The 23,615-nt window shown below is 39.3% G+C and overlaps 1 protein-coding gene across 4 annotated transcripts in view; it reads right to left on the bottom strand.

Moving 5' to 3' along the window:
• The window catches only part of ACACA (acetyl-CoA carboxylase alpha), a 231,396-nt gene that overhangs the window by 98,595 nt on the left and 109,186 nt on the right, over positions 1–23,615 (bottom strand). For 3 of the 4 annotated variants that reach the window (XM_061177170.1, XM_061177167.1, XM_061177169.1), the window contains 6 exons: positions 13,700–13,723; positions 10,932–11,075; positions 10,058–10,154; positions 9,045–9,152; positions 4,267–4,323; positions 3,976–4,020 (listed from right to left, as the gene is read on the bottom strand). In XM_061177170.1, the coding sequence (XP_061033153.1) occupies positions 3,976–4,020; positions 4,267–4,323; positions 9,045–9,152; positions 10,058–10,154; positions 10,932–11,075; positions 13,700–13,723 (475 nt within the window). The remainder of the gene's footprint in view (positions 1–3,975; positions 4,021–4,266; positions 4,324–9,044; positions 9,153–10,057; positions 10,155–10,931; positions 11,076–13,699; positions 13,724–23,615) is intronic. The other variant, XM_061177168.1, reaches the window with a different exon arrangement.

Below are 23,615 nucleotides of genomic sequence, written 5' to 3'. Positions count from 1 at the left end.
AAGAGATAGGGAAGTCTGAGGACTTCTATAGAAAGTCACTTTTTTTTGGCACTCAAAAATCACAGAAATACAGAAAACACAGAAAAGAAGAACTCCAAAAGTCTGATTCTGTAGTTTTAATAAATTCCTTCATCCTACCACATCCTCATGCGGCCAATTTTTCCACTAACAGCATTCATGCTTATTCCATCACTAATGTAATTGCTTTCCAGGCATTCTACTAGTGTTATAGGCAAATATCATAATTGAATGTACACAAAGAAAAACGCTCTTAGTGTGCTGGTACCAAAAAACAAAAGAATGCAACATTTCTCAGGAAGAAATTATACCCCTGCTGTGTTCTAATCAGCCAACCATCATCAGGACAATCAAAATAATTTGCCTAAATTAGCCAATCAAGACACCCTGCAAATCAGAGAATGTGAAAACCTGCAACAGAAAACATCATAGCTGATTATGATACTAATAATCGTGTTAAAAACCTAATGAGATGAAGAAATTGGAAGCTTGCTGGTGCAATTCTCTTTTACCTCAACACACTGAGAACTAATTATATAGACTGTAATTAAAACAAAATCTCAAACCAAACCTTCTGAAAAACAAATAGTTGATCCACTAGCAAACAGAACTACCATTTTTTTCCCAGCTTTATTGAGATATAATTGACATATCAATTATTTTTAAAGAAATGAACTACTAACCATGATAACTGTTTTCGATAGCAGGCTCTTCCTTCAGGTGCAAACGATCCAAAACATTTAAAGTGGGAGTCACTCACATAAAATCAGTAAAACTGCAATTATCTCCTAGGTGATTTACAGCAGAATTTTTTAAAATTTCATGAAATCTTACAAACAAGAAACAAAAGGAAACTTACAGATGAAAAAGTGATCTGGAACCTCATCACGTTGTTTAGACCTAATGCTTTGTTCAGGCGGCAAAGGATAAGAAATCCGAGAAATATGCATTTCAGTATCCTTAACAAAACTTTGCTGGAAACAATATGGAAAGCTTCATAAAGTAATACTTATATTCCAATTAAACACCTTCTGCTGCACTTTTTGGAATTCTAGATCTGAAATGTGAGTGAAACGGACAGAGACAATACTCATAAAACTAGAGAACTGCAGCTTATATAGCTGCAGAAATTCAAAGAGCCTGTTCTTTTGCTTTCGAGGCTTCAATTTATTTTTTTTAATATGAAGAAGATATTTACAAGGCTAGACTTGTTTTTCCTCAAACTTTCTGTTTAAATAATCAATGTTAAGCAATTATGCAAGTCCCATTATGGGTACCTGATTTAATTAGATGGTTATGGAAAGAGACTCAACACCAAGCCTCCTTAATGCTGGTGACCACTGCCCGCTCAGAACAGTCTCCACGTAGAACCAAGAGGCTTAGGCAGCAGCAGACATTCGGCTGAACAGCTCTTTGGGGACTGTGGTGATTAAACAACGAAGTTTTGGAAATAATTCCAGCCTTCGCTGGCATGTGAATAAACACCTAACAATAAACACACTCTCTAGGAACCCCCATGCGGTCTGGCCCTCTTTTGCCTTGTTCTGGTTCTGAAGCAGTCTGAGAGACGATGATTATGTAACAGCACGGCTGCCTCCTTCCACACCAGCCAATGTTGTTCTTGAACCAAACTTGGTAACCTTCCTCCTCTCCTTGCCCCTTCCTGCGCACATTCCCTCTTCTACTCGATAATATAGGGATTTCGCAGTGTAGAACAGGGGAGGCTGCATACATCACAGCGGATTACCAAGAAGCCAGAGAGGTCAAGGGATTCATCTCTAACACTCCCAGAAAGCTTCCACTTTTTCACACTATACTAACTATGGAGCAAGCACACATCAGATGACATGACAGAGGCTAAGCGTCCTTCAAGCTACCACCAACAGAGGAACTCAGAGCAGCACCATGACAGTGAGCCCCAGATTTGCACAACTCCTGCCAAGGCTTCCTGGATATTGCAGATCCTGGCCAGAGTTCAGCAACAGTTGCCCTTGCCCCCTGCGTAACCGCTAATCATTTCTCAGGGGCCTAACATAAAAACACCCTAACTCCTCTGCCATCCAATTCTTCAGAGCAAATCCAGTCCATACCTAAAACCTTAATGTTCTCTACGTCCTAAAACAACCTTTCCTACACTTATGACAAATCAAGTCACTTGATAATTTAACTGATTTCCCATTTGATGCCACTACAAATAGAAACTGTACAATAAGTCCCAGAAAGACCCCCTGCTGGGCTCATTTCCTAGCAGATTTTGCTTAGACATGTCCCTATTCAACTTAAATCCAGAAATATTAAGAGAGCAGGGAGAAAAAATGTTTTAAATCTATAGATGTATTCTAGGACAGGATATAGATTCAAAGATAGAAAGTATCAAAAAAAAAAAAAAACAAGGTCCATGAGAATTAAGCGCTTCGGCTTTAAAAAATTTTTAGTGGAGAGTTTTAATTTATCATAGAATGCTTATTATAAAAAACCAGTTCATGTGCTATAGACATGAAGACTCTGTCTGAACCATTACGAAAAAGGAAAACAATTTTACAAATTCAGTATTATTCCCCAGAATAATGTATTATTCCAAAGTCAGTTACAAAAGAAAAAAATCACATTAACACTAAAGAACCTAGCCCAATACTCTGCCCAGATCCAGCATGTCTACCTGAGTTCTGATCAGCATCTACCAGCTATAGTATTTATTCATGGGCTCTCATACTCTATCCCCAAGTATCAATTTTATTCTCTAAGCTCCTTATTTTTCTTCCTAAAGCCCCAGGGTTCTCTTTAAGCTCCTCATACTTCTCCACTGCCTCCAGTTTCCTATCTACAGTTATTGATTGATATATATCTGCACTCTGCTTGATTTCCTGACATCAATAACACAGGGGCCGTTGTGGAGTCCACAACATTTCCTAAAGCGTTTTAGAAAATCCTAGCTCTTTAGCCTGCACGCTAGGCTCTCTTGTTTCTCTATAGACTAGACCAACAGGGTGAACCGTGAGAAGGAAAACAAAATGTCAAGTGCTAGAGACCTAATAAACAAAAGGGCAATAAAAGCAATCACACACAGGTCCTTGAGTTTAGGAAGTCCTTTCCAGCATCCCAAATGTTATCTTCATTATTGCCATTGAGCAGGGCTTGAAAACTAACTTAATCATCTTAATTGCTAAAAACAAAACAAAATAAAATTCTCATCAGAAATATTAAGACTTCTTAATATCCTTTGGAATCTTACTTCACCACATTAGGATCAATTTTTAAAGAAATATTGTGACTCCAATCAGCCATTTTAGAGAATGACATCTTGACTGCAAACTGGATTTTTGACCTCACTGCTATAATCATATTGCGTATGATCATACACATATACACCACAGTTCAGATGCCAGGCTATTAACTTAGTTCTCTTTATTAAAATTTTTCAATAAAAATTTTAAACTCATAAATATTAGTAGTTAACTCAGTTAAATGGGAGAAAAAGCAACTTAATTTTTATTTATTTCCTCCTCCTAGAATTAATGTAAGATGAAAACACCAACTTGGGCTCTGTTAAGGCATTTTAAATAATAAATGATTGTTCTTCAGAATTGACAGTTCTCAGTAACAGAACTTGAATCCATCTTTGGTAGAAGCCAAGACCCCAAGTACGATTGGCAGTTCTTGATTACTGATTCGCTGTGTGCACAGAAGAAATTACTAGTTAGCTCCTGCTTCTACCTTATTCATCTGGATAAATGCATGTGCTCATTCTTAACTATTTCTCAGACATATACTGAGAATTCATTATAGGGTAAAAAAGGAGGAAAAAAAAAAGGTTTGAATACGCTATAGAAGAACTGAATATTCATTATAATACTTTTTCAAAGAAGAGGGACCAAACATCAGACCAGCCCTTCTAAATAATCAGCAGGTAACAGATAAAACAGTAAGTAATCTTTCACCACTGTTGCTCTTACTTACATGAAATCTCTGATCCACCTCATAGTTGACCTGTTTTCTGAAATCCTTTCAAATAAAAGACAGAAAGGAAGGAAAAACAGAAGAAGAGGTCAATTATTAATAAAATTAAAAACCAATTGAGTAAAAGGTGATGACTTTAATGCTTTTTCTTGATTAAATTTATACCAAAACAGTTATTTCTTTGCATAAATTCTACAAGTAAGCATATGATTATAATTCCATTTTTCACTTTTAAAGTTCTAGCAGCAGCATAAGAAATATTAAAGAGATGCATAATTCACATGCCAATACCTTTTGTGCAACCAGGAAAGTAAGGCGCCGGATGCCACGCTCAACCAGGGTAGCTTTCTACAAACAAACATGCAAAAACAGAAGCTAGATGAGATCTCCATTCATCCTAAATTTTAGCCCATTCAGTCCTCAGAAGGCTGTGATTGCACTAAGCACTGTTTTGGATATCTATGTCTTGACTCAGTATCTTCAAATTTGCAAATAAACAAATCTCAACCTGGCTCCTGGGAATAAGACTTACAGAATAGGTTTTAAATATTGACCTGGACAAAACTGAAAGAGAACTCTGTGGAGGAGAAAAGGTCACATGAGGCCAACTAAATTCTCTAAGGACTGATACATATCAAAGTAGACCTTAACACAATTTCTGCTTATAGAAATTACACTGGTGGGCATGTATTTAAATGTGAAGATCAATACTGATATAGAAGCTAAATGAAATCAGGTAGAGGAAAAAGAAGAAATTCCATAAAACGGAAAATTCAAGTCCTAAACTGTTATTTAGACTATAGACATCACCTACCATCTGATACAGCATTCCCAGAATTCGACCTAACAAATCCTAACCTTTTCAGCTCTAAAACATTTCCTCCCTACTTCATATGAAGGTATTTTAAAAAAGATTCTCTTTAAAAGTTGTTAAAAACAATGTCTAACAGGCTTTTAAATTTAGTGATTATTCATACTTCCACTTGGTACAGGCAAGCAGTATATTAGAAGAGACCAGCAGTTTCAAGACAGCCCCTTACGTGAGTCTTGGGCCTTTGGCTCTAAGCCTTCCTCTATCCTGTACTGCTCTCTCATCTCAAAAGGCAGAGACAAAGAAACAGATTAATGAACTAAGTAAAAGACATGCTCTTAAAGGTCCCTAATAAAGAGGGGCTACATGGCAGCAAGTAGAAAAGCAATCCCACCCATTGAATGACCTGAAAACATACATGAATAACACAAATAGAAAAAATATTTGGACTTTCACAACCTACACCCAGACTTTAATTTGATCACATTCTTTAACCGAGAGATATATCCATAAGCCAATTCTTAACTTTCTTGATATTATATAGTTTTTAAATCCAAATTGGCTACCCCTCATAAACAAGCACATCCCTGGGCCATTTCCTCTTATTTTTCCACTTTCACTATGGCGTTGCTTAGTAACAAAATTAACAGGATAAGCAAAAGATAACTGGAAAAAATTAATTTCCTAATAATAAATTCCCAGGTCAAATATAAATAAATTTTGGTTTAACTACATTTAAAAATGATTGGGGGACCTTCCCTGGTGGCACAGTGGTTGAGAATACGCCTGCCAATGCAGGGGACACGGGTTCGATCCCTGGTCCGAGAAGATCCCACACGCCACGGAGCAACTAAGCCCGTGCCCCACAACTACTGAACCTACACTCTAGAGCCCGCGAGCCACAACTACTGAGCCCGTGTGCCACAACTACTGAAGCCTGTGCGCCTAGAGCCTGTGCTCCGCAACAAGAGAAGCCACTGCAATGAGAAGCCGGCGCACCGCAACAAAGAGTAGCCCCCGCTCACCACAACTAGAGAAAGCCTGCGTGCAGCAACGAAGACTCAATGCAGCCAAAAATAAATTAATTAATTAAAAAAAAAAATTGGTACTGGTATCATACCCATTAGGGTAAATAACCAAGTATTTGTAGTATAAGAAAAGAAAGGGAGGAAGGGAGGAAGGGAGGAAGGGAGGAAGGGAGGAAGGGAGGGAGGAAGGGAGGGAGGGAGGGAGGAAGGAAGGAAGGAAGGAAGGAAGGAAGGAAGGAAGGGAGGGGAGAGGGAGGGAGGAAGAAAGAGGTGGGGTGGGGCGGTTGGTGGTTCTCTGACTCTCAGTGTGCCAAGGAACAGAAACATTTCTTCTGACACCAACAAAGAATTCCACTACAGCCAAGTCCTTCAAAGACAAGCATCAATAGCTATGTTCTGGCAAGGGAAGAAAATAACTTTAATAATGCCATAATTTAAAATCAAAATTGTTATTGCTTTAAAAATTCCACAAGTGGCTGACAATAACAGCAGAGCAACAGGATTCTGATTACATTGTAATAATGCGGGTCTCACAGCAAGTCCACAGCTATTACCCAGCGATTAGGCGTCAGCACCTGGAGAAACTCCATTTACACTGGCTGCTTCAATCTCCTCCACAAGTCATTTACAAATATATGATCCTAATTTCTATGAGAGAAAAAAAGACATGCTGGGACTAGAAGATTATTTGGACAATTTGGATCAACCTATTTGATAGTTTAATGTGTGCTTTAAAAAAAAAAAAAAACTTTTTCTAAACTGCTAGGAGCATGATCATGAAGTGAAAAACAAAACTAGTTATCACTTCAGCTTTTTTAAAAATTGCTTTTGCTTCCTTTTCTTTCTTATATTTTTTTCAAAACAAGTAGGTGAAAATGCCTAATATGCCTGGGTAAGCACGGCACGTGATGCACTAAATAGCTTCTTCAAGCTTGGAATGTTGGCACAGTCTACCCTTTCCCTACTGAACAGCCACAGGCAAAGACTCTGGGTTTCTCTGTGCCTCAGTTTACAAGTCCAGTAAAGGAAAAAGGTAATTTCTTATCATCAATTAATGTTACAAATATACATAGTGAAAATGAAGAAACTGCCTCTTTAAATCAATGTGTGATGATACACGTCACTTAGAAAGAACTGAGGGTAATAAAAAGCCTAAAGTTGAGGTCAAAACAATCAAATGTGGGCAATTAGTGCCTCAAAACCTGGGAAGAAACTCTCATAGATTATTCCATCAAGCAACAGCATTAGTAGCCATGCACAACATTAGGACTCTTCCAAGTAAGGTCACCTTGGTCACTGGTCTCAGGTTAATTTTATGTGGTCATGCATGAGTCAAGGGCAAGAAGGAAGTTAGATTTCTCTTCTAAGGAAAAATTCCGAGGTGTGACTCCTACTTTTACTTCTCTGGAAGGACCTTTCCTCACCACAATCCCACGGTCAGTTCATGTGCTGTGACAGCATCATGGGGAAAATGCTATGACACACGTTAAGCATAAAATTACCATCTTTTCCTGGGTATCAGCCATTAGCGTTATATGATATGAATGCCTATGGCACTAATTGTTTATACTGCTGAATTAAATTTTTAAAAATCTATTGAGTTCTTTCTTTATGACAAGCACTACGGACTAGGTGCTTTCCATTCAAAGAACACACATAGGTCTTGTCATTAAGGGCAGCTGAGGAAGGGTACTTTGGCAACTGTCATATATCGTAATCAAATGTAACTGTAGATGATCATTTTGAACATTAGACTCTAAGCATCTTCAGGGCTAGGAATGTATTATTTACTAAAGCACCTAGATCTGTGCCCCCTAGAGCTGGCATCAAAGCCTTAAATTCTAGTTTTTGCTCTATCATCTACCAGCTGGTGATTAAAGGGCCTTAATCTCTCGAGCTTGAGCTTTTTCCCACATGTACAATTGAAATAATTCCTGACTAATCTAACCGCATGGGATTGTGGTAAGGTGCAAATAAAAAAATTTATACAGACAGTCTTTAAAAATAAAAAGTATTATTATTGTTAATCAATTTATGCTGACCAATTAGAAATTCAAGGGAGAAAAATACATTTTAGTTAGGGCTACGCAGAGAAGTCCTCATAAAAGAGGGAAATTTTGAGACAGTTCTTAAAACAAGCAGGATTTAGAAAGAAGGGGGGGGCGGGGTGGAGAGAAGGGAAGGAGGGAGGGAAGAAAGAATGAAAGAGGAAAACATTCCAGATAAGGGGCAGTAGAAGAGATCAAGCAAACAAGGTAGATGAGATAAAGACTTAGGTCTTTTCATGGAACAGCAAAGGCTAGATTGTTAGCCTTCATTAATAGGCTGATGTCAAATATCAAGGTAAGGAGGTATCCTGAAGGCAAGAGAGAGTCACTGTAGAGTGGGAGAATAACTTGGTAAGGGGGCACTTTAGACATTTAATTCCGTGGTAGTGAGCAGAATGGAAACTACCTGGAGGGGAAGAATGAGGGTCACAAGCAAACCTGTCGCGGTGTCTCAGGTACAAGGTGAGGAAGGGTCTAAACTAGAAAGATGGCAGTGGGAATTTAAAAACTGAAAAGAGGGGGGAGGGAAGAAAGGAAGGAAGGAAAGGTGGGTAGGAAAGGAGGGGTAGAATAATGGAACAGCAAACAAAAGGAAGAAGTCAATGATTTCTGCATGATTGGGGGCAAAGGGTTTGGTTACTTGGTTTTTTTTGTTTTTGTTTAGCTTTTTGATAGGGGAGAGGGGGAATCAGAAGAGGTGAAGGAAAATGACAGGAATTTACATTTAAACTATATGGAGTTTGATGTCAACACAAGATATCCAAGTGACATAAAATTGCAAGGAGGATGGAAGTATAACCGATATTTTCAAGGCTGGGATGGAAGGACTCAGAGGGGGCCTGAGGGGAGTTTGGGCCTAGACATGCAGAGTTAAGTCACCAAGGGGAATTCAGCAGGTGACTGGAAGTTCCAGACTGGAGCTCTGGAAAAGATTAAGGAATACAACTTCCCTTCCTTAAAACATTTTAAACATTTGAGGTCTAAATTTCTTGACATAAAAAAATATATGTATTTTATACTTTTGAATCACTTCGGAATTTTACCCCTACAAGCAGAACTATGTGAAAGACATAGCCGTTATCAGTGATAGGCCTTATATGTAGCAACTGATAAAAGGATGCATATGACACACAGCGAGAAGGAAAGTGGCCATCACCAGTTTCCATCCAATTGAGGACTTACATTTTGCTGGGTAAACTCTCGGAACATAGCTGCTAGCCTGTCATCCTCGATATCACAGTCAGTTTTGATAGCCACATTCAGAATGTGAATTGGTTCATCCCTGGGGATCTGTAACCCAAGAACACAAGGCAAGGAAATTAGGAGGCTGGCTAATACAGAGATGGAGAGAAGTTATAGTACTTGGTAGGATACCTGAAAAACAGATATGGCCCACAGGACATCTTCTGCTAGTATGAATAAGCAAAATGAAACCACTGCCCAACACCCACAATGGAGATTAAATAAAGACACCTAACTTTGAAAAAATAAGGCAGCAAAGGCATTAGCTAAAGGCGGCCCCAAATCTTGGCTTGATATGAACTTGAAGACCACTATGTCTCAACTTTTTCACCAATAGAATGGGAATGAAACCATTTGCAATATCTCTTCACAGAATGTAAAGGAAAATGAGTGAAAGAAGCCATCTGAACATATTCCCATATAACATATTTCTAAACAGTGGAAGTATCAAACCATGGGAAAATAACCTGGTAGGGAAAAAACAGGACGTGTTTGCAAAGAAATGAAAAGAAGGGAAAGAAGGGTTTAATAAAAGGACAAAATTTTAAACAAAATGTCTATTTTTTCTACTGTCTGAAGTCCACAATTCCTTGAAGACTACGAAAGCACTGCTCTGCAAATATACAAGCCATTACTGAGTAAGAATTAAAGCAATCAAAGCTCAAGTCTTTGAAACAACATTCAGAGACCTAGAGGCAGCTGCAATGGATATACAGACGGCCTCATTCTACGCTATGGATTCCATGATTAATGCAGTGGTTTTTATTTTTAGGTTAGAATTTATATTCCACCTGTTTCTAAAAATACTTTGATGAGGCATATAAAATTAAATAATATCAAGTAGGGTAAACAGATGAATTCTTCCCTACAATGTTCTACAATCAGAAAGAGAGTATATAGTACAAATCCTGTATCTGAAGGAGCAAAGCAGTCTCCCAAAGAGGACACTATACCTTGTCTTCATCATATAGAGATGTGTGACCTGCCTCAGGGAACGTGGGGCTTTGGGGTGGGGAATCACAGAAGCAGCCCATCACTTCATCAAAGATCCTGAAAAATACCAAAGAAACACCCACAATGAAAATCCAAGTGGCAGAAAATCTAAGTGGCAGGAAACTAACGCTGCCATTGCCAGCTCTGTCTAAAAGAATAATCTATCCTACCCTGCACTCAATTGTCAACTGAATAGAATCATCAGTGGCTAGGGGTGACATGCAAAATTTCACCAAGTGGCAGAAATTAGGAGGATGGATTGTTTAAACTTGAATAAACCATATATATTTTTTCTTTTTAAAAAAGAATGATCTGAAGCTTTTTTGTTTTGTTTTTTTCATATGTAAGATATGAGCAGTGCTGCTGTCATCATCGGTCTTAAAGTAACAGAAAGAGCCTGGGACTAGAGCAGTGACAGACCAATGTAATTACCCCTCCCCCTAGGGTAGTGCATCAGTATACATCAAGAGATAGATGCTGAATGCATTTAATCAAAAGATGTATCGTCTCTGGTGGGGCTCACTCTAGTGTTGTGTCTAATTTCTCCTGACATTTCACTCATCACCGAGCAGACAGTTTCTTGTGTTAGCTACTAAGGAAAAGATGGTTTTTGTTTGTTTCTTTTTTTCTGACCAGGCTCATATAACAAGTAGAGGCTTGTAGAGTCTGCACAGAGGTGGAAAGGGAAGGATCTACACCTCTCCCAGAGCATATACCGCAAGGGCTACATCTCCTTAGCTGGCCCATGGCTAATCAGGGGACCTCTATTCATTTGGCAGAAATCTGAGACGCCCAAGGCTCCCCTTGTATAGACACAGTTCCATGGTGCCTTACCTGACAAAATCTTCAAAAGTCCGAAAAGAGACCATTCCGCCCATCCGCTGACACGGTGGAGTGAATGAGTTGTCCAGCAGCACGTCACTGACACTAGCTACATGAGTCATGCCATAGTGGTTGAGGTTGGAGGAGAAGGACATTCTAAATGGTAAATCAATCAAGTGCATTAGACAAGGAGAGTAGGAACAAGGGCTGGGAGAGTCACAACAGGGAAAAGGAGCTGGGAGGAAACTGAAGTAGGGTCAGGTTGCAGAGCAGGTTTGGTATTTTACCCACTATAGATAAGGCTGTCTTGCTAGATTCACATTAACCCTTCCACTGGAATTTCCCCTCACACAAACAATATTTTTTACCAACCCCCCCCCCAAATTTCTCCACATAAAAATCTAAGGACTGTCAGGAATATCATGGTGGTTTTAATACCATGACATCATGACATGTCTAACGAATGAATAGCACATAGGGGTTAAAAACCATCCTGCATCTTCCCCTTCCTTAAAACATCCTCTCTTTTAAAAGGATGTAAACAAGCCAAGTGAGTTGTAACTAGGCAACACTTAAGGCATTTTTCTCTAGGAATTGTAATAGATTAAGTATTCACAGATAGATATATGCATGTCAACAACAACTCTACATCATTTGGAATGGTTTAGAAAATCATTATAAAAACCACAACTCATCAGAGAGAAACAAGTAACAATCTGTAAAAGGAACTTTAATGAGGTATCTATTTTTTCCTTGAATGGGCTGATGGGGAGCGCAGTTATGAGGATTACAGCTTCTCCCTTTTTGAAAGAGAGACAGTTTTGCAAAATTTCCTTTTTTATATTTAAACATATTTCCATACCAAAGTAAACATATCTTCATTGAAAGCCCTTAATGAAACCCAGCAAGATACAAAAGGGCAGAGCATGGGTTTCAAAGTATGTGTAAGCATGACAAACAAGTGTAAATGGAGATGCTCAAAGAGAACTGATTTGTTCAATCTAAAAACATAATGAATCTGGATATTCCTTGATGCACCTCAGCAGTATGTACTGAGAGATACTGCTGTAAAGTGTTTGTGATGCCCAGTCAATCAGGACAGCCTGTTAGGAAGGACCAAACTAAAGGATGCCTCCAGGACTTGCCTGACATGTTACTGGCATACTGATCCGAAGCACGTTCAGAGCAAGGCAATGGCACTTGAACTTTGGGGAGCTGCTCAAAAATCTCCTTGAAGTGCAATGCCTGCAGTGTTGCAGGGGGGAAGAGAGCCAGCAAGGTGGGCTAGAGATCTGGGTACATGCCGTACTCCATTGCAAATTGTAATTATAAAAGGCAATGGAATTTTTTACAGAATGGGAGTGCTGCTCACACAGACCATTAGAGACTGACACTCCCGGTTTTTATTCCTTTGGTAAATGATGACCATGAAAAAGTACTTCAACTTTTGACAGTACCAGGGACTAGAAGGTAGAGTGGGAGAGGAAACCATTGATACCATGCATGAAATAGACAAATGAAACACACATCAAGCAATGGTGCTCACTAGAAACTGGGATTCAGAGCTGTATGAACTCAGAAGTGCTATCATCCTTTTCTAGGATCACCATATATATTTCGTAAAGGAGCAAGTTTGTGAGGCATTGTATCTTTTCTTCCTGCCTGGCATTAGACAGGAAAGAGAATCCAGATAACCCTTAAAGGGAACCCCCTCTGAAGACGCTAACAGTCTATGTTTGTGGCAAACATGGGGTTAAGAATCTTTTTCACTCAACTGAACCCCATCGGAAATACTCACATTTCAGTTTCCCCCACTGCTATGCTCTTGGACCAGGACAGCTAAAGGCAAGCAGGAGTGAAGCAAGCCCACTCTTCAAGAGCAGACAAGGGGACCAAACAAAACACTCCCTTTCCTCTCCCCATCCAAATTGGATGCCAAAAGCTATACACAGTTTTGATTACTTAATATTTAAAGGGAGAGGGACAAAATAAACATAAGCCTATAAATATCTCAACAAATAACTGATCATCTACAAAGACGTCAGCACCAGCGTGTTACGGCTTTAAGCACTTTGCGGATTCCAGTCAGAATTGCTATCCTCTCAAACTTGCATTGTGTTGCCTTGCTCGGCTCAGGAGGAGAAGGAACTCAAAACATTAAAATATCACTTGTGTTATACTGGTCTGGAAACGTTTCACAGGGCTACACCCATCAAAACTTCAGATACACTTTTCCAATGTAATCTCATTACAGGTCTGAAATAAAACTTGACTTTCATAGCATCATAACACTTTATAGAAAAATAGCTAACAAACTGATAAAACATGAGATCAGCTATTTCTGCATGTGTGTTCCTCTAAAAGGAGAAGCAAATTAGAGAAACTATAAATTGAGAAACTGATGAACAATTTGCCAGGATAGGAGTAACCGTAAGGGTTTCTCCTCTGAAAGCCCCAAACAGAGAACTTAGCAAAGTAAGATGTTTACAGCAAAGCTGAACATCGGGCAGAGGATTCCCCTATTGTACACAGCTAGACGGGAGCTGTTCCATACTGAGGCTTTTCAAGCATTGCTTTTTGAATGGCTGAAGAAAAGCTGAAGACATGTTTTCCAAACAGAAAAAATAGTTTAGTATGTCCAAAGGGGAGCTCAGGACTCCCTAGCAGAAAGATAACATGTTAGCTTGTCAAGTGTAGTGTTATTTTTTTCCCTGATTTTCCTAAAAGTTGCTTTTAATTGGAGAAAAAACAAAAAACAAAAAAAACTAAATATACGGTACCTGTTTAGCGTGGGGATGTTCCCTCTGTAATTAAACAACCACAGTTAGTTATTGATAGGTTAGTGAAAGCCATAATAAAAGAATTGTCGGAGCAGATACAGACCAGTCGTGAGGAGCCCCAGTTTGGCAGCTCTGGCATTCGGCAGACATAATTAAGTGCTCATTACCCTTCAACCCCCCGGGTGCCTCCAAAGAGGCATGCCTCCTGACCTACCTCACCACAGCAGCTGTTGATGGAAAGGGTCAAAATGTATTTACCATGGAGTTTTTTTTATAGCTCTATTACAAAAAAATAATTCAGAGTAAGGATAAACCGCAGGCTCATGAAAATTAAAGCTGTATAATATGGTATATTATCTTAAGCTTCAACAAGAAATATAATTCTCAACAAAATTCCTAGAGAATCTTCTTAACTTGTTCCTATTTTACTAAAAATGCAATAAGGAGGTTCAAAGAAGTTGATTCCACAGCCTCTCCCACCTTAATTGATTTTCTAGGATGTGTGATGAACCTACAAACTCTCCTCTAGAGAAAAGAAGCCAGGCATCTGGGTTCCCAGCTCCCTTTTCTAACTCTCTTTAACCCTGTTCTTCCTCCTGTAGACTGGGCTGGGATGGGGGTAGGAGGTGGTGTAGGAAAGGAGTGTACTCTGTGCCATAGGAGCTTAAAGGAACTGAAAAGCATGCAGGAATGTGATGATTAATGATTCTATGACTAGAGTGGTATAGACTGTTAAAAATGAATTAATTAATATTTTTTAAGTGAAATGAATTTAGGGCAATAATGACTTTTAAAAATTGCTGTAAGCTTAAAATCTCTAGGCCTTCCATAAATAAAACCTTAACCTAAATTTGGCTAGCCCTAGAATTTCCTGAGAAAGAATATTTCCAAATCGTGAAAGAAAGACTAGGATAAGAATGGAAAGTGAAAAGCAAGTCTCCTGCATTCTCTTTGGTCTTTGACACCAACGCTTTATTTTCCCCCCTTTAATTTGACCTCAGTCATTTCCTCAACTGAAAAAAAAAAAAAAAAAACCCTTATTTTCAATGTTAAAAGGGAAAAGTTATACTTACCACCCACAATTTAGGAGTCCTGTAAGGGGGTTGATGGGTTGATTATCCTAACCTTCTAACACTCTTTTATCAGCGTTTAATCATTGTTGGGGTTTTCTGGCACACAGGGGACTTAATGGGCAGAACATAGTGGGTGGTGCTGATGGTATGTGGAAGGAGGAGAGTGGGAGGAAAATGATGCACTTTCCATGGCAGTGAAAGGAGCAGAACAGACTGAGCCGGCCATATAAATAAAGAGCTGTGACATATCGCTGCACACAAACTGTATACCTTGCGTGATTTGTGAGTAGCAATGCTCTTTGCATCAAACCTGTATCCCAGAGCAAATTCATAAGGCAGCAAGAGCCACCTCCGAGTGCAAAAACCCGCACCATTGCTGTTTGGAGTCTTTGAGCCTCTCATTCAGGGGAATGAGTTTCATTTTACAGGAGGTCCTTAGTTATAATGCACTTGGCCCTCATCAACAAACAAAAAGTACACACAGGTTCTAGAGCAGAAGCAGAAAACTAACAGTAAATGCTAATGAAAATATAGGAAAGTCTTCCTTTTAAGATATAAAAAGGAGTCTAAAGAAAAGGGCCACCTGCACAGTCTCTAAACTAAAAGCCTCAGTTCAGAGAGAAGAACCGTACAACCAAAGCAATCTCAGGCGCCTTCCATCCAGGTTTCTCGAATTTAGAAACCAGTATAATCTCTCTCAACTGTTAACCAATTTTTTACACTAATGAAATGGTCTCACTGCTTCTGTGACTACTCTAATCCCTTAGGGAGTCTTCACAGGATGAGGGCCAAGTTTTCAGCAGAAAAAGGCCTGAATTGAAAAGAACACCACTAACAAAAAGCCAGCCCTTCTCCATCAGCAATCCTCAAGCTCTCACGGGAAGCCCCCTGCTGCTTTGTTATAGGAATCATGCACCATCTACACAGTATGGGATAAGAACAAAACTCCCAACATCTCCAGTTTTTAAAGGACTGGCCTCAAATCAATCACGTAAGAGGTAAGTTTAGAGTCAGCTTATCCCCTTTGGTATCAATAGAATAAGATTCTGTGGGTCTGTCAGGGAGACGAGCAGAGAAGGAAGGTTAAACTCTCTACTACCAGGTAAATACTTAGCCATGTCCATAACAATCATCTATATATTTTGTAACTCTATACAGGGGCTATTTGATCAATTTAAGAAAATGACCGATGTGGCATGCTGCACACTCTTGTGATACAGTAGAAAGCTAGCTCAGTGGTCTGCACAAAAATAACCAACTAACATAGAGATTGTATGAGTCAAATATCCCACTTACACAGCTAAAAATAAAATAAAATCTGCCACATTTCACTGCATACTCATCACGCAAAAATAATCAAATTTCTCAATCTCTGATAAGGCAATCAATTGCATTTTCAAATACAAAAAAGGAGTATAAATTCACTTGTAAGACACCTGTTTCAGCTCTTCAGAGCACTTACGATGATGAATCTTCATTCACAATGTGGTGAAAAATATTAGAATCATTTTCCTTCCAGTAGATTAGCTCCATTTTACAGATGTGGTAACTGAGAAACCAAAGGGGAAGCTTTCCAAGGACACTGCTAAATATGGTGTCATAAACCAGAATCTAGACCTGGCATTTTCTCATCTCAGCTCCTGAGGCTAGCATTCCACATCAATATAGACTAAATTTAAAAAAGGACAAGAGAAATCCTTTGAATTCTGAGGTGCTCGGCATTAAGTCACCTCTGATTTTACTGACCTGCCTGTCTAGAATGGCTGGAGAGCCTGCTTCAATATGAAAGCAAAGTCAGAGTTGCTGCCTGCCGGCTGAACCCTCTTTATTTAAGGAACACCAACTTCTCTGGCAGTCACAAGTTCTCTGAGCCTTTTACCATCCCTTCCAGCTGAATTTCATTTTTCTTGATTCTAGCTGGCCCTACATAAATCTTTTATCATATAAAAATGCTCCTGATTCTTTTGCCTTCTAACTGGAAGGGGAAAAAAAGACCCTATATGAAAACGATGGGGATGCATGCAAACAAGCAGTGGTTACATCAAGCTGTGACTGAGAGCCAGGATAGGGCAAATCTTTTGAAATCAGGCAGCAAAGCAGAATCAGAAGAGGTCGGCTGAATAACCCACTAGCAGTCACTAACAGCAGTACCATAGGAGAAAGAGCAATTTGACTGGCTGTGACCAGTGGTGGTCTCCTTGAGTGACTATGCTTCTGCAGGAGAATCCAAATCAAGAGCTGTAAAACACATCTGAACCATGTATTTCTATTGGCATCTCCCCCACCACCTTCTTGCAGTTCAGATGCCCGGACTCCACTGCAGAGCTTTCATTTACAATAAAATGATCGTTGCTTCATTCATTTGCAGCCCCTTTAAAGCCCCTTTAAAGCCCCTTCTTGGCTCTGCCGGAAGATTTTGCTCTTTCTGAAACAAGTATGCCAAGAGAGCTACAACATATTACTATTGCCTGCTATATAATTAGCTACAAACCCACAGCACAAAACTACAGGGATTTACAGGTGCCCTAGATTCTGCTTTTCCTTCCCCCTGGAATCAGCTAGTCTTCCTTGACAAGAAGGGACCTTGGGCTACCCTAATGGTATATTGAGAGTTTTAAACTCGACTCTCCAATCTTCCAAGGCTAGAGTGCCAAAATAACACAGCAGAGACCAGAAGCTGAGCCATGGATACAGGAAAGCACTTAAACCTGCTGAGAATCTTCTCTTATGCCAGATGCTTGCATCTTATCAGCAGACTACCCTGCATAAAGGAAGCAAGCACTGTAGAGTTTTATTTATTTATAGGTCATTCTGGCCTGCTAACTACAACCAAGTGCTCCCACTGCTAAAAAAATGCTGCAAGTTGGATGACTTTCGAGTGTCTCAGAACGAGCCAAAGAAGGGTCTAATATCTGGGTGTCAAAGATGATCAGAATCCTCAAGAATGGCAATGGGCTGCTGATTAGCCCCATAGAAGGCTTCTGATTTCTAAACTTCCTCACAAACTTCTTCATGAAAAGAAGGTCCAGAGGCCACCCACCAACAGCTAAACTCTGAAGGTGCCAAGCAGCCAAAACTCAGTCATGGCCAAAACATGTGCTATCAGGGGAGAACACAGCCGACCTCATCTGGATGTGAGACAGGAGAAGAGGAAAATGCTTGAATTAAAACATTATAACATAGAGGGCCAAATTCACAAGGAGCAAATAGCAGAGAAAGTGCAGTGCAATTCAAATTAACTAAAGTATGGATTTCCATGTAAGAAGTAGGTGGAAATAAACACCAATCCAAGTCTTCACCCATCATGTATGTACAGAAATATACAACAAAATGGACTTCCATCTTCTGCATCAATTGTGGTGCTTCTTATTTGCATCACAGATTAAAAGTTTAAAAAAATGAACTATGTTCACTAATATGTATTACTTATGAAAATCATTTGGAGTTTTAAATTTCATACTCCCAGAATGTCATAATATGCACAGCCATATGCATAGCCACAGAGTTTATGGGATAATACACTTTACATATGTTTGTATAAATATTTTAGAAGATCAAATACATAGGCTGACTAAAGAACTTGTTTCCAGATTATTCTGAGTTACTTAATATGTTCAAAGCTAAGTAAAATCGTGAATGTCAAACGATTTGATGAATCATCAAAAATACATTCAGGAAGAGGCTTTAGTGTAACAAGCTTTTCCATCACCAGCACCAGAGAGTGCTAAAACTAGGGTTTCAGAATGAGAAAAAAGACACACACACCTCGGGCTCTAAACCCTGAGCCTGCTGGAAGAAGACAGAGAAAAAGGAATGCTGAATGATAACAGTCTGAGCTCCAGGATTAATCCATGTAAAATATTGGTTGACTCACTAAAGAGCTGGCCTGATGGAATCTTAGACAAAAGAATTAAGTCCTAAAAGTCTGAATAATAATAAAATGTTCTCTTAGTGCAGACCAGCTACCCTGACTACTCCTGCACCAAGAAAAAGACTGAAGAAACTCCTCATTTCTCCTCTAAGGACAATTGCTAACTGGCTACAAATCACCTTTAAAAAATGACAGCAAAAATCCCCTCCCCTCAACAAAATTCACATGCAATAGGACATAGTCCTTATATGCTAAGAAGATAAAGAAGGAAAAAAAATCCACACATTTCCCATATATATAGGTGCTCCATATATAAATATATAGGTTTCCTACTATGCTTAAGTCAAGTGCAGGTGCTGTTCAAGTGAAAGGAAGTTAAGAAGGGTATATCTAGGCCAGGAGCTTCCTTTAGTAAAGCTCTAATATCTGGATCCTCTGGTGAATAAGACCTGAGGACGCCGAATAAGTTGCAACTACAGTTCCCATAAAAAATTTGAAAGTCTTACATAGAAGATCAGGAAGTAGATAACATACCTTGGCTGAAGCCTGCCTAGCAAGAAGGATGATGAGAAAGTCACAGAGGTAAGAAACTGTTTAGTCATCTGCTGCCTTTTTTTTTTTTAAATATTGTGAGGCGTATTAGAAAAAAATAGTCAAATTATACTGAAACACAGAGTAACTAAATGTCAAACAAAAGTTTCAGTCCACAAGATGAATAAGCACCAGAGATCTGCTGTACAACGCTGTACCAAAAATCAACAATAATATATTGTATACTTAAAAATTTAAGAGGGTAGATCTCATGTTAAATGTTCTTTCCACAATAAAATTTAAAAAAAAAGTTTAAGTATAAGAAAATGTCAAGCAATACAAAGTCCCACAATGAATTTAAACAAAAAGGTACCAAACATGTTGGCCATGTGCTAATTGCCCAAATGCGCTAAAAAGGGGGTTTCTTCTCCCTTCTCAGAGGCTGCTCCACTTATTTGCAATGGCAGCTGCTTGTGTTTTGCCTGCTTCTCTAAAAATCAAAACGTGCAAATGGGACACGGTCTTCAATCCAAGTGGCATCTAAGGCATTTTCCTGAAAAAATACTCTGCTGTTGTCTGTTTGCAGACAAAGAGCCATGTTTCATCCCAACCCACGGGGGCTAAATCACTAGTCAAAAACAAACCACAGGAATAGAATTCCACTAGATGACCCCATACACAACAAGAGACTGTAGTCTTGCTTTGATAATACAGCTTAGAAAGATACTCCCAAGGACTTGCTGGACAAGTTTAGTCTACTTCAAATGAATGTCTGGGGACTTCCCTGGTGGTCCAGTAGTTAAGAATCCGCCTTCCGAATGGACTTGAGGACACGGGGAGGGGGAAGGGTAAGCTGGGACAAAGTGAGACAGTGGCATGGACTTATAAATACTACCAAATGTAAAACAGATAGCTAGTGGGAAGCAGCCGCATAGCACAGGGAGATCAGCTCGGTGCTCTGTGACAACCTAGAGGGGTGGGATAGGGAGGGTGGGAGGGAGACGCAAGACGGAGGAGATATGGGGATATATGTATATGTATAGCTGATTCACTTTGTTATACAGCAGAAACTAACACACCACTGTAAAGCAATTATACTCCAATAAAGATGTTAAAAAAAAAAAAAAAAAAGAATAAATGTAGAAAAAGAAAAAAAAAGGATCCGCCTTCCAATGCAGGGGACGCGGGTTTGATCCCTGATCGGGGAACTAAGATCCCACATGCTGCAGGACAACTAAGCCCGTGCGCTCTAGAGCCCATGCACCACAATTAGAGAGAAGCCCGTGCGCAGCAACGAAGAGACCGCACGCTGCAGCTAAGACCCGACGCAGCCAAATAAATAAACATTTTTTTAAAAAAAATAATGAATGTCTGGCTAGAAATGGGAAGACCAAGTACCAGGAAAGAAAATGCAAAAACTGGTTACAGAATGTATGTGTTTTCTCCCCCAAGAATTTTTGGTTTGTTAAGCCCAAATATAATATTGGGGAAATATAAAATTCTGTTTAGCATTAGATATGTAGAATATGTGTATTCAGATGCCTGTTCTCTGTTCTCACTGAACAATTTTTAAAGCATGTGTAAAACACTGTAGTATATCTACAGTATCAGAAGTGGATGATTGCTGTAACTACTAAGAATAAGCAACATAAGAATAAAAGTTTGTAAAAAGAAAAAAAAAATCTCTCCTAGGGATACTACCATTAACATAAAACAAAGAGGACTCAGTGTGACTGTCCTAATTAATTCTTGGTCTACAGTTGGTTGAGCTGTCTCTGTGGCTAGGAAGTGCTGGCAATATGGCTAGCCTGTATTGAGACATGCTGGAAGTAGAGAATACACTCTAAATTTCAAAGACTTTGTAAAAAGAATGGAAAATATCTGATTAAGAACTTTTTATTACGTATTAAAATGGTATTTTGAGGGACTTCCCTGGCAGTCCAGTGGTTAGGACTCCACGCTTCCAGTGCAGGGGGTGGGAGTTCGATTCCTGGTTGGGGAACTAAGATCCCACCTGCCATGCGGTGTGGCCAAAAACAAAAAAAAAAGGTATTTTGTATACAATGGGTTAGATAAAATGTTATTAAAAGTAATTTTGTCTGTTTCTTATTAAATATGGTCATTAGAAAATTTTAAATTACATATGTGGCTTGCATTATATTTCTATGGGACAGTGCTGGTCTAGTAGTAGTGATTCTCAATTGTAGATGGTCAACAGAATTATCAGAGAAGCTTTTTCAAAAAGTGGTCCCCTGGACTCTGGTTCAAAATTAATCAGAATCTTAAGAGCCAGGAACCCATATGTGTATTTTTAAAATACTTTGCAGATAATTCTGAGAATCACTGATCTAGAGGTTAGTGGACATAACTGTGTCCTTGAGCCTTACAGGAACTGAGAGCGGAATAAACACTGGTAGACAGTCTCCTGTAATTTGTTTCTGTAGAATTAGAAACAATAATGCTTATGGCCTGCTTGTTCAAAACAGTAAGAACAGAAAAGAACAAAAGTACTAAGGTTAGAAAAAAAGTTGGAACTTGACTCAAAACTAGCTAAAACTAAGATACCCTAGAATTCTTCTGTAAGGGTTGCAGGCCTATGATATAATAAAGAATTTGGCCTTTGTCCCTGGTTCCTGGGAGAGAGACTCTAAATTCTTGGAATTTCTCAAGTAGTAGAAGTGCCTTCATTATTCATGAGCCCCTTGGATCACACCTGAGTTTATGCTAAGAGATAACTCAGGACAGGGGCTACTCACTAGGAAGACCAACCATGTGATTAGAGGGTCAGCTGGACCTCTGGGGAGGGAAGACAAGCTGGAGAGTGAGTTTAATCACGTGGCCAATGAGTCAATGAATCGTGACATTGTAATGAAACCCTGATAGAAACTCTGGACACTGAAGCTCAATGGAACTTCTTGGTTGGTGAACACATTGATATGCCGGGAGGACGAGGTACCCTGATTCCACAGGGAAAGAACTCTGTGTTCAGGACCCACCCCCCCAGACCTTACTCTATGTATCTCTTCACTTGTCTGGTCCTGATCAGTATCTTTTATTAAAAAAACTGTGATCGTTAGTTAAGTATAGTGTTTTGCTGAGTTCTGTTAAGTTGTTCTAGTGAATTATTGAACCTGAAGGGGTCACGGGAACCCCCAAATTTGTAGCCAGTTGGTCAGAAGTGTGGGTGGTCTGGGAACCCAACTTGTGGCCACATCTGAAGTAGAGGCAGTTTTGTGAAGAACTGAGCCCTTAACTTGTGGCACCTGATCTAACTCCAGGTGGTTAAGTGTCAGAATCGAACTGCAGTACACCAGCTGGTGTCAGGATAAGGTCATAACTCCAAATTGTAACAAAAACATTTATAAGAAAATATAAAATCTTACAAAACTAAATTCAAGTAGCAAATCTGTAATAACTGAATAAGCCATGCTCTAAAATTAAATATAGCATTCTGTAATTAAATCTGATAATACGTCTTCTATTCCTAAACTAACAAAAGGATTTTAGACCTAAAAAGCGTTAAAGCAATTTTAATGGTTTTCTGGGTTTCACAAAGATTATTTTCTCTTTCCTCCTTTATTTTCCCTATCTTCACCTTTACGTCTACATCAATAATAATAATAATCCAGCAGTTTATAATTCTGTATACACAAAACCAAGAAAGACTTTAGAAAGATGACAGGATTACTGTTCTGTTCAGGTCTGGTCTTTATCCAGAGGAATGTGTACACCTCAGTTGTTGGGAGGGACAGGTATACAAGTTTTGAAACCATATCAGGAATAACCAAGGTTCACACCCTTGAGATGGAAAGGTGAATAAGATTTCTTAACAAACAGTTAAGAAGCATGTCTCTCATTTTCCAATCGACTTTCCCTCACCAAACTGGACACAGATCCTCAAATTTAAAAGTAGGACAGGGAGAGCAATTCAGAAAGGCAAGGGGAGCAATGAGGGAAGGAAGGAAATCACAAGCAGCTCTGTGGCCTGACTACAAATCACTGCCCAAAGGGATGAGGTAGTAGAAAGCAGGACGAAAAGGAGAATGTTCTGAGAATTATAAAGAGCATTAAGTATAGCATGTAGTTCTCTACAATTATTCAAGGAATGCAGGAAAAGAAGGAAGCCTGAGTGCCGAGCCCACGTGTGCCATGAGTACCTCGCCGCTCACTGAAGGACAGCCATTCGTTTCTAGAAAATGAGATTCTGAAATCCATGGAGGCAAAAATGTACCGAGAGATGCTTGCTAAATCAAGGATATATGCTTTTCTCTGCCAGCCATAAGGTATTCTCGAGGTAGAGAAGTGAAAGGACCTTCTCAGACAAAGAAGACAAGTACTTTTTCTGAAGATGCTACTGCTCATCTGCTGACCTCTGCTGGATCAACAGTGGCATCCAGTGGCCGCAAGTCTCAGCACACACCTCTTTGTCTCTAGGAAGAGT

This window comes from Eubalaena glacialis, chromosome 19, assembly GCF_028564815.1.
Source record: "Eubalaena glacialis isolate mEubGla1 chromosome 19, mEubGla1.1.hap2.+ XY, whole genome shotgun sequence".
Lineage (NCBI taxonomy): Eukaryota > Metazoa > Chordata > Mammalia > Artiodactyla > Balaenidae > Eubalaena > Eubalaena glacialis.
Note: the sequence above shows the minus strand (reverse complement) of the source record. Positions and strands in the feature narration are given on the sequence as shown.